General features: G+C 39.7%; 1 protein-coding gene across 9 annotated transcripts in view; it reads left to right on the forward strand.

Moving 5' to 3' along the window:
- LOC132399784 (cadherin-4-like) overlaps window positions 1-12,746 on the forward strand; it is a 689,576-nt gene that overhangs the window by 601,188 nt on the left and 75,642 nt on the right. For all 9 annotated transcript variants that reach the window (XM_059980521.1, XM_059980522.1, XM_059980527.1 and 6 more), the window contains one exon: window positions 4,633-4,805. In XM_059980521.1, the coding sequence (XP_059836504.1) occupies window positions 4,633-4,805 (173 nt within the window). The remainder of the gene's footprint in view (window positions 1-4,632; window positions 4,806-12,746) is intronic.

Below are 12,746 nucleotides of genomic sequence, written 5' to 3' on the forward strand. Positions count from 1 at the left end.
GTTACAGAATCTTTGGGACAAGTCTTGACCTGACTATGCCACATCAAAACTGAAGCTAAAATAAGTGAAATTAAATTCTGCTTCAGTTCTGACAGAAGAACTGCCAAGTCTCACCAAATAACTGCTGACAGTTCCACATTAGTAGTTTACTTTTATTTTATTTTAGCAATACAGTGCAAAGTTGACCCTTCTAGTCTTTCGAACCATGCTGCCCCAACAACCCTCAACAAACCTGATTAACCCTAACCTAATCATGGGACAATTTACGACAACCTACCCAGTAAGTCTTTGGACTGTGGGTGGAAACCCTATGTATTCCATGGGGAAGACGTATGGAGACTCCTTACAGAATAGCACCGGAATTGAACTCCCAACTCCAGAACACCCCGACCTGTAATAGCGTTGCGCTAACCACTATGCTACCATGGCACCTAATATTGCATTAATAAGATTTTTTTCAGTGTACATCACCAGTTCTTTCCCTGCAAATTTTGAGGCAAAGTTCACTACTCAGTACATAGGCAAGGGACTAACAAAATCAAAGAGAAGAGAATGAATGAGGTCCCAAAGCAAGATGTTTTCAATGTAATATTATTTTTTATCTGGACATGGTTTAACATTAATGAGAGAACTTTATTTGTAGGTTTTGGACACATATTAGCTGGTAATTTAACAATATTTTTTCATTATTACCATTCATCATTACTTTTTTCTATTTTTATGAATGTGCAATACCTTTTGCTGTTTATGCAATGTCCTCTTGAGAAAATAATAACATGGACTAATGCATGGATGCAGCTTGGTACTTAAAATTCACATGAAATTAAAAGGTTTAAATTTTTGGCCTCACTAATTTGAGTGGAAAGCCAATTACGAACTTGAATTAGTTTCATAATTGAATAGTGATTTAAAGGCTATGTAATTAACACTTCAGGGCCTACAATACTGATTCATATGAAGTAACAAGGTTATAGTTGTTCGTAGAAGTAATTTTGAAGACCTATTTGAACAGTTGTTATCTCCTTTTAATGCAGCCACAGTGTGTGCATATGAGCAATGACAAGAGTTTGTGAATCAAATAACTTGCCGTTACTTTATTGGAAAAAATGAATACCACAAATTACTTGTAGTTATCTTTTGCTGTAGTCTATAATTCCATTGACTTTCATTATTTTCTTCAATAATATGGTTTTCAGAAACTAAACTATCAGGCATCAATCCTAAAAATATAGTAAGAAAAATCTTAGGTTGGGGCTTTGTGGTTTCAAATGTGTATAGCTGGGCTTCGCACATCCATGCTCATGGCATTCTCCAGATGCACAGTAGGCACCATGCTAACAAGCTGCATCATTGCTCATCACAGAAACGGCACTGCAGCAGAGATGAAGGTTCTACAATAGGTAGGCATAACTGCCCAATGCATCACCGGCATCAGCCTATCTGCCACCAAGGACAAATATACCGAAACGTGCTGGAAAAGGGCCAATAACATAAGACCATAATACATAATAGGAGCAGAATTAGGCCACACCGCCCATCAAGTCTTCTCTGCCATTCTCTCATGGTTGACTTATTATCACTCTGAATGCCATTCTCCCTTCTTCTGTCCATAGCATTTGACACCCTGACCAGCCAGGAACCTATCAATCTCTGCTTTAAATATACTCAATGACTTGGCCTCCTCACCCGTCCATGGTGATGAATTCCACAGATTCATCACATTCTGGCTAAATAAGTTCATAAGCAGCACACACAAAATGCTGGAGGAACTGAAACATCAACTGTTTATTCACTTCCATTGATGCTGTCTGATCTGCTGAGTTGCTCCAGCATTTTGTGTGTTTTGTATTGGATTTCCAGTATCTGCAGACTTTCTCATGTTTAGAATGAAATTCTTTCTCATCCCTGTTTTAAATGGATGCCCCTCTACTCTGAGACTGTGCTCTCACTTACTCCAGAAAGCATCATCTCTACATTCACTCTCTCTAGGCCTTTCAATATTCAATAGGTTTCAATGAGATCCCCCTTCATTCTTCTAAACTCCAGCAAGTACAGGCCAAGAGCCATCAAACGCTCCTCACATGTTAACCCCTTAACTCCTGGAATCATTATCGTGAAAGTCCAGTGTACTCTCTCTAATGCTAGCACATCTTTCTTAGATAAAGGCCCCAAAACTGCTCACAATACTCCAGGTATGGTCTGACCAATGCCTTACAAAGCCCCAGCATAGCATTCTTGTTCTTATATTCTTCATTACCACCGACTCAACTTGCATATTAACCTATAGGGAATCTCAAACAAGGACTTCCAAGTCTCCTTGTGCCTCTATGTTTTTGAATTGTCTCTCCATTTATAAAATAATCCATCCCTTTATTCCTTCTACCAAATTGCATGACCATCCACTTCCCTACACTATCTTCCATCTGCCACATCTTTGCCCATTCTCCCAATCTGTCCACGACTTTCTACAGATTCCCTGCTTCCTCAATACTACCTGCCCCTACACTTAATTTTGTATCATCTCCAAACTTGGCCACAAGCCATCAATTCCATCAGCCAAATCATTGGCATATAACATGAAAAGAGGTTGTTTCAATACTGGCCACTGCAGAGTACCACTAGTCACTGGCAGCCATCAAGAATAGGCCCCCCTTATTCTGGCTCTTTTCCTCTTAGCGATCAGCCAATGCTCTGTGTATGCTAGTATCTTTCCTGTAATGCCATGGGCTCTATCTTGTTAAAAAGCCTTTTTTGCAGCACTTTGCCCTGGGCCTTCTAAAAATCCAAGAAGACAACATCCACAAACTCACCTTTGTCTATCTTGCCTGTTACTTTCTTGAAGTATTCCAACAGATTTTTCAGACAAGATTTCCCCTTAAGGATACCAACACAATCTCAGTGATGATCACAATGTCACTTGTGCCAATCTCGAACTGCGCTACAAGATCATCTATCTTATTCCATATACTGTGTGCATTCAAGTATAACACCTTCAGTCCTGTATTTATCACCATTTTCGACTTTGTTCCCATGTTGCATTTCAACTCATTCCTCAGACTGCAATTTTGCCCTATCATCTGCCTATCCCTCTTCGCAGTCTCACTGCACACTGCGTTGACTTAGATACCAATTGCTCCATCCCCAGCCCTATAACTCCAGTTCCCATCTCCCTGCCAACTTAGTTTAAACTCTCCTCAAAAGCTCTAGCAAACCTGCCCATAAAGATATTGGTCCCCTTGAGTACAAGTGTAACTTGTCCCTTTTGTATGCATATATCTTCCCATGAAGAAAACCCAGTGATCCAGAAGGATCTGTGAAGAATCCCATTCATCCTGCTCATGGACTGTTAGTCCCACTTCCATCACTGAGGAAGCTGCATAGCATCCACACCAAGACCACCAGATTCAAAAAGAGTTACTTTTCTCAATCAGTAAGGCTGATTGACACTTCTATCAATACTTTATTATTTCCTATTAGTCTCCTTATGTACAGCCTAGCATCGCTTTATGGACATGCAATCAATGTATGGAAGTTATCTTATGTATATATATATTTATAGTGTTTATCTTCCCTTTTGTGTTTTGTTTTGTGATGCATCAGACCTGGAGTAACAGTTATTTCATTCTCCTTTACACTTGTTGGCAGGAAATGACACGAAACAATCTTGAGTCTTGAATTAGCTCCTTTATCCAAATGAGAATATGTATGTTCTAACATTCTGTATGTAGCAGAAAGGAAAACTTAATTCCTATGATTTCTTTCAAGGCCTGCACTGAAAGTAAGCCCAGCTCTACAAATTCTATTATAGTGAATATATGAACATTGGCTAATGAAAGCTGACAGGTTGGGGGTGGGGGGGGGGGGGGGCATCAGCAGAGTGCTCTAGTGTCGCAATTATAAGGGACCCGCTTGGCCCTTCAAATCTAGATTGATCCCACCTTCCCAGTCAATATTATGTATTACTTCAACTGGAGGCTGTACATATTGATCTTGTTTAGTACAAATTAACCATTAGCCACAAAGGCCTAACATCTAAAGAGTGAAGCTTGCATTTGAAAAGAGTATAATGGCTCTAAATGGCGTGACTCAGCTTTGAATCCTAATGCCCTTCCCAAGTCAATGATAACACTTTTTGTGAAAGCAATTTTTGCACATCTGGGGAAAAAAAGAGATGTTGCTTCATCAAATCATCAAATTAAAACAAGGATAAGCAGTTCCAAGAATTCTAATATTACTGCAAAAACAAGCACCATTCCATATAAAATATACTCCACCTAGTTTACGGCTTCTTTATTGGAGAGGTGATTCGGAACATTGGAAAGATTTTCTTTACTCCATTCTATTTCAGATGGAGAAATTGTTGCCTACATATATGTTTCAATTGTCTAGAGATTCTTTATAGTGCAAAAAGAAGTTTTATTCTCAAAATTAATTTGTGCTTTGTTGTATATTCTTTATGTGGAACTGAAAACATGAGTTTTTATTTACTGAATTCATAGCAAATTGAGTTGAAAGTTCAATACTATTTCTCTTCAGATAAACCTGAACAACCTCTGCCATAACTTGCCATTTTATGCTTATCAGATGGAAGTTGAATTATTGTAACATTACTTGTGTGCTGTTTATTGTTAGGGTCATATGTAATGACAATAACTGCCAACGATGCAGATGACCCAACCACAGCAAATGGTATGGTGAGATATCGGATCTTGTCTCAGTCACCAGTGAGCCCTTCGCCAAATATGTTCACTATCAACAGTGAGAATGGAGATATCGTTACCGTAGCTGCTGGACTTGATCGAGAGGTGAGTTTTTTAACTTCATAGCTTTTAAAATCAGATTTTTGATTTGTTAATTTTAATGCAATGGTGTGATTATTCTTTTGTGATTAAAGGGACTGATTAGAGTGGATGAAAATTCATTACCATTTAGTACTGTTACATACACCATGATGAGACGCTAATTCTAACCCTCTGTCTCTGAAATACATTCCATTGTCTTTAATATATGTGTATATAGATGGTTGGTGATTGTCATCTGTCTGTCATGATGGACAAAGCGTTGATGACGATCATCATCACAAGCCTGAGGGAAAGGTATGGAGATCCTGAGATGCCCATTCATCAAGATCCCCCTCTTGGGCTCACCAGTGTTCCAAAGCAAAACTCATGAAGCAATATGTTTGACACCAGCTTGACTGCAGGAGCTGCCGGAAGGATGTTCAATGATGTCCAGCCACCTTAGGGTCTCCCATAGCCTTTGGCTCTCCTGAGGCTGCCCAAAAGGCAATGGAGTTATTTACCCATAGTTCGAGATCTGGTTCATGAGCACCAGGGTGTGTACACACCAGTGGGCCTGCATGCTATGTGTGCAGGGGCCGGACCTCCTCCCCATCCTCTGTAGTTCAGCCTGAGTCCAAAAGGAATTCAGTTTCCGTGTGACACCAGCGAGGTGGCGCTACATGAGGCTTGCTGTAAGGAGAGGCTATGTACTGGCAGGGAGAGATGTACATACTCAGCTCTCCTTTGCACAAGACTGCGAGCCAGTGGTGGAAGCTGAAAGTGAGAGCGACAAGCACTACCCACTACACTACCACACTAGATGCATCACAACAACCATTTTGACATTGTGTGTATAGATATATTGTATGTATGTAAGAAACAATTGAGATGGTTATGTTTTTTCCTAATAGGTGTCCAATTACACTGAAGTTCATTTTCCATTACTACACTCCCAATTGCTAAGTATGCCTGACGCCTGATGGAAACTTTAAGGTTTCTTTCTGTACTGATAAATATGTTTCTATTAGGAGTTCAGCTAACTCCCTCCAACCAACCAAGCAACATTTCAGTAGAAGGCTAGAATCCAATCATGATGTTAATGGTAGAGCTGGCAGTATCTTCCATTTCCTTCGTACAATTGTCACTGACCAGCATAAGGTCTGATAATGGAGATGCAATAGGCTGTAGACGCTGGAATCTGGAGCAACACACACAACGCTGGAGGAGCTTAACATGCCTAGTAGCATCACTTGAGGGAACTGGATTGCAAGTGGATCCAGGTGAAGAACGGTGCCAGAAGCTGGATGATAGGTGGAAGTGTCACTTTAGTCCTCTGTCATTTCAACCTATCAGCTCCCAGCTCCTGGTTCTATTCCCAGCCTCCCCTTCTCCATCAGTTCATCACCCACACCTCTTCACCTAGATCTACCTATTGCTTGTCAGCGTTTGCTCCATCCCTTCCTTCATCCTTTTGACACTGGCTATGTTTCATCTTCTTTTTGCACTGCTTATTTAATGTAATTTTTATATGTAGCTTTTATTGGAATTTATAGATTTTTATATATTGTATATTGCACTAAACTGCTGCTGAAAAACAACAAATTCCACAACGTATGCAAGTAATATTAAACCTGATTCTGATTCTGATCTTTTAGTCCAGATAAAGGATATCAACCCACAATATCAACTGTCTATTTCCGACCACAGATGCTGCCTGACCAGTTGAGTACCTCCACATTTTGTGAGAATGTCTTATATGCTGGAGTAGAGACTGTAGGACTCAATAAGCTCCAAACTAGTCAAGCTTCTAGCCAAAGAAATGAATGAGTAGTGAGCTACTGTAATCAGTATTAGTTTCGCTCATTAGTCTTTGTACAAGTGCCTCGGCTGCACCTTTCAATGTTAGAGAGACCATATTCTGAAATTTGAAGAAATGTTTGATATATATCCCAATTAGCTCAGATTTCAGCATCCTTTCATGACTGTTCATATGGGAGGTGTAAGCAGAGTTATTTTATCCTTTTCCCTTTGATTCAATTAGACAAGTATCTCAGCCTGTAAATGCAAAATAGTGATAAAGTTCATGGGAGATTATCTTATCTGGGGCATTACATCTGACTATGGTTGGAAACTGAGCCACATCTTCCTAAAGTTTCTCCAACCATATCTAAACCTTAGTGTCCACCACCTGTATGGACAATGGACAGCTCGCAGATGAAAACATAACTGTTGCTAAGATTCCTCCTAAGCGTTACAATTGCTGACTACATCCTATGCATAAGTGAAAAGGTAAATAGAAATGGCTAAAATCCTGCAGCCTTTGCATGCTAAGATGTTGTCTGCACAAATATTGTCCTTAGTAATCCTGTGAAAAAGACCTTATATCTCAAATTTGCTTTTCCAGCTGATAGACTAGAACTCCAGGATTCTGTTGCCAGCACTTGTTATTACTGAGATAACTGTGAACGGCACAATGAAGTGTATACTGTTAACACTAAGTGGGTGGAAATCGACATAAGTGGATTTGCCCCACACTGACAGATTGCTTTGCAAAATTACTGGTCTGTGTCCCCTAGAATTTTACAAGAATTACTTAAGTTACTGCTCTGTGCTTATGGGCTGATATTCTAATCTTGTTCTTCTCATTAGAGAGCTTCCGTTAGGAGTGTGTGTCACATTGACTTCCTTTTTTGAAATTAGGTTGAACTATGAAATTGGACGGTATCCAGGACAAATCCTTTGGGACGTAGCCCACAACCTTCCTTATGTAGTAAAATCATATTGCATGATATCACTTCAGGAGTTCTGTCTGATGCTGTCAATATCTCAGCTGGATTACCGTGTAAATTCAGAGTTTTGTGGGATGGATGTAAAAGACTGTTGATGCGGGTCAATGCATTTCCTGGATAACTTATGGAAGGTTGACGTTGTGAATGTGTGTTTCATCCTGCCTCTGCTGATACGTGCTTCTTGTAGGGGGAACACAGCTGAAATGTAATAGAAAGATGCATTTCAAATTAATGAATGCAAAATTGGAGCAGCGTGCCCAACGGTATCGTAAGGATCAGAAAATGCACTCCGATTAATAGAGTTGAAAGAGTGCACTTCACAAATTTATGAACCATGTACTCCTTTGTCATCAGACCAGAATGACTGTTACTGCCAACACATTGTAGAATTTAATGACTCCTTTTAAAATGCTGCATTTCTTCCAAAGGAACTGAGTCAGTCAATCTAGGTTGAATGACTTTGAGCTGGGCTTTGAACCAATGACTTTCTGACTCAGCATCAGCAATGGTAATGTGAGCCAAGGCCGGCATTTTCTTGTGTCTGGGACAAATACGGTCTGTTATGTACCAAAAAATGATCCACCATTTTGTTGTATGATTAAACAGAGAAATTGGATCAATATTATGGCTTGGCTTACTTGAGTTGCTTTCAGTGATGATCAGTTTCTTTAAAGATAACTTCTAAGTAATAAATTTGGTCTGTGCCCATAAAGCTATTACCTATGTCATGCAGCCAGCTCTTTCTGTAGGAGTGTCTGTCCATTAGTGTTCCAACGACTGGTGGCTCATTCTCTCTTGATGAGGTAATCATTACTTCAATGTGTCCAGTCTTAAAATTCAGAACATTGATGAGCTAAGTGAGCAATTTAGAGTGACTATACATTTAGAAAATAAAATATCGACTCTCTTGTCAACAAATTTAGTTATGCTGTTCATTTTTTTTCTCAGTGTAAGGGAGGCCCCAACAATATCATCAGTCCCAAATACAGTTATACTCTTACAAACAGAGTTCAGACAGAGACATTCACAAATTCGGATTGCCAGCACATGACTGAGTTTGATGGCTTCTTCCAAAACTGCAGCACTTACTGTTCTAAGAAGAATAATGTGAGCTGCCTTAATGACTATCGCCCGGTAGCACTCACAACAACAGTGATGAAACGCCTTGAGGGATTGATCATGACTAGACTGAACTCCTGCCTCAGCAAGGACCTGGACCCATTGCAACTTGCCTATCGCCACAATAGGTCAACAGAAGTCGCAATCTCCATGGCTCTCCACATGGACAACACAAACACCTACGTCAGGATGCTGTTCATCGACCATAGTTCAGCATTTAATACCATCATTCCTACAATCCTGATTGAGAAGTAGCAGAACCTGGGCTTCTATACCTCCCTCTGCAATCGGATCCTTGACTTCCTAACCGGAAGACCACAGTCTGTGCGTACTGGGGATAGCATATACTCCTCGCTGACAATCACCACTGGCACACCTCAGGGGTGTGTACTTAGCCCACTGCTCTACTCTCTCTATACACATGACTGTGAAGCTAGGTATAGCTCAAATACCATCTATAACTTTGCTGCTGATTGGTAGAATCTCAGGTGGTGACAAGAGAGTGTACAGGAGTGAGATATGCCAACTAGTAGAATGGTGCCACAGCAACAACCTGATACTCAACGTCAGTAAGACAAAAGAGCTGATTGTGGACTTCAGGAGGGTAAGATGAAGGAACACATACCAAACCTCACAGTGGGATCAGAAGCGGAGTGAGTGAGCAGCTTCCAAGTTCCTGCGTGTCTAGATCTCTGAGCATCGAACCTGGTCCCAGCATACCGACGTGGTTATAAGGAAGGACGGACAGCGGCAATATTTTATTAGGAGTTTGAAGAGATTTGGTATGTCAACAAATACGCTCAAAAACTTATATAGTTGTACTGTGGAGAACATTCTGACAGGCTGTGTCACTGTCTGGTATGGAGGAGCTACTGCACAGGACCGAAAGAAGTTGCAGAAGGTTGTAAATCTAGTCAGCTCCTTCTTGGGTACTAGACTACAAAGTACCCAGGACATCATCAGGGAGCAGTGTCTCAGAAAGGCAGCATCCATTATTAAGGACCTCTAGCACCCAGGGCATGCCCTGTCCTCACTATCAGGAAGGAGGTACAGAAGACTGAAGGCACACACTCAGTGATTCAGGAACAGCTTCTTCCCCTCCTTCATCTGATTCCTGAATGGACATTGAATCTTTGGACACTACCTCACTTCCTTTTAATATACAATATTTCTGTTTTTGCACATTTTTATATTCAATATACATAATTGATTTACTTGTTTATTTATTATTTTTTAAATTTTATTTACTATTATTATTATTGGTTTTTTTCTGCTAGATTATCTATTGCCTTGAACTGCTGCTGCTAAGTTAACAAATTGCGCATCACATGCCAGTAATTATAAACCTGATTCTGATTCTGATTCTTTCATTAGAACAGGTGAGAAGCATCTACTGTGTTTACATTGCAGTGTTAAATGAACTCATGTTGGAAACAATTAAAAGCAGAAATGATTTCAAATTTAGGTGTTGTGTTCTGTGTGATTCTGTCAATCCCCTCTCTTCCTTACTGTATTCACCCCCAACCACTAATCACCCTTGACGGCTTCTGCTTTAGACCCAATTAATCAGTCTGCTCCATCAGTACAGCACTGAAGTAGCAAATAATTTACCAGTAATTTAGCAGCTAATCCTTATATCCACAACTTCCTGAGCACAACAGATGTTGCTGCATCAGAGACACAGGAGGTTCTTCAGATGCTGGAAATCTTGAGCAGTACACACAAAATGCGGGAGGAGCTCAGCAAGTCGGGCAGCATCCATGGAGCAAAATGAACAGTTGAGATTTTGGACAGAGACCTTTCATCAGGACTGATTTTGTTGCATTTTGCATCGGGATTTCCCTTAAGTTGCAACTTTTCTTATTATATGACAAGGCAGAGACTTGATTTCTAGGCCTTCCTATGGGGATAAAATTAAGTGCTTTGAAATAGGGTAACTTTCCTCACTGCCATGTGTGAATTTGTCACTTCTTCTAATAAGTATCAGAATTACAGGAACTTGAAGGAAGAGACTAGTGGGAAGTAGGTTTGATCAGTTACCAATTTAGTACACCCACTTTAAATTTGTTTTGAATTTCCTTAGTTCTTAGCCGTTTCCTAGAGTCTTGTCAAATAGCTTCCAATGTCCAAAATACTACTTGATATCTGTCATACATTAGAATAAATTTTTTCATCTGGTATTTGTTCACGAGCGTTTTTTTATTCAAAATTTTAATGCACATTTAACCATTGCTTAAAACAGAAAATTCTCTTGTTATCTTTCCTACGTGCATCACAAAAACTGAGAACACAGTGAGGATGAGATGACTCTGGCAAGGTACACATTTTTAGCATGTTAACATTCTGCCCATATTTATGCCCTTGCTTGATATTCAAGACCAAATGATACCTGTAGATAAAAACTTATCTTAATTAATCTGGACAATTTAAGTACATGAAGATACTTGCCCCAGACAAAAATCTTCATAGTTTTCATGAAAGCAGTTCAGTTGAAATGAGAGATGTCCTTTAAAAGACTAAAAAAAGACTTGATATTATTAACTGTTCATTGTGAAGAAAACTTTTATAATCAGCTCATACATGTCTAATTATGTTATTCACGTCAATTAAAATCTCCAGCTGCAGTTAACATGAGTGGTGTGCCATAACAGGATAAGTATGTCCTGAGAAGCTCACTGCAACGTGAATCACATTAAAATGTCACTTTTCTCCTCATCATATCTGAGTGCTGATCCAGTTGCTACATTTATAGGGGTCATGCAACAATGACTGAAGAAAAAACTATGTGGCCAGTGAATTTGTGAGCAGTGCTCTTTGAACTCTATTAATGGGAGCACATTATTTTAAGATCCATGAGGGCCCGACTTACACCAACATAAGTGGATTTCTAAATGAATTTCTAGAAACTATCACGTTGACTATTGAGGCACTTTTATACTTGATAGCTGTCAGTATTTCTTCTAAATAATGAAGCAGCTCTTCATTGTCAACCCAAATTTAATGAATGTAAGACAAGTGCTGGGGCAAGCCACAAGGCTCCTTGAGCTGCTATGCTATTCATCAAAGTCATGGCCAATCTTACACCTTAATGCTTATTTCCAGCACTCTCCCCATTTTTAGTTGAATATAGTCACTGTTTCTATAGCTCCTATATTTTTGATAGGTTAGTGAATTCCAAATGTTCATGAGAATTTTTTCTGCATCTCTGTCCCAAATGGCATACTATTATGATAAATCTGCCTTTATCCTAAACTCCTCAAGCAAGGAAAGTATTCTCTCAGCACCCTGCATGTCAAGTGCCTGAACAATTTTCCAAGTTTTGAACTGTCATCTTATCCTTTTAAATTGTAAAGAATGTAATCCTAGTTTACCCAATTCCTTATCCCACTAACCATGGAATCAGTCAATTAAATTTTTGCTATGCTGCCTCCAAGGCAAGGACGTCTTTTCCTGGGTAAGGAAATCGAAGCTGTAATAATACTCCAGGTGCAATCCTACCAAAGCACTGTCGAGCTGTAGTGAGGCTTCCTTGTATCTGTAATCAAACTCTTCTAAAGACTGGCCCAAGATTTGTTATCCTATTCACTTGCTGCAGCTATCTGTTGGCTGTCAGTGACTTGTGTGCAAATACACACATTGTCCTTTAGATATCCACACCACTTGACTCCCCATCATTTATTAAATGATAATGAATGATATGTGCATTACAGGGAATGTGCATATCTTTTTTACACATTATATTCCACCTGCAGTATTCTAGTCCATTCACCTAGCCCCATTACAGGAGGGATGTGGAAACTGAAGAGCTTTACCAGGAAGAGAGGAAATGAGCCATAAAGCAAGATTGGACAAACTTGGGACAACTTAGAGTGACAAATGTTGAGGGGAAAACTAATAGAGGGTTTTTTTTTTCAAATTTGTGAAGCATAGATAGCATAGACAGTCAGAATTGTTTCCCCAGGGTAGAACTGCCAAAGGCAAGAAGTTGTGTTACTAAAGTTGGGGTGGGGGAAGTTTAAAGTTGATACGAGGCACAGGTTTGTTTACACAGAGTGGT

The sequence above is a fragment of the Hypanus sabinus genome, chromosome 9 (assembly GCF_030144855.1).
Source record: "Hypanus sabinus isolate sHypSab1 chromosome 9, sHypSab1.hap1, whole genome shotgun sequence".
Lineage (NCBI taxonomy): Eukaryota > Metazoa > Chordata > Chondrichthyes > Myliobatiformes > Dasyatidae > Hypanus > Hypanus sabinus.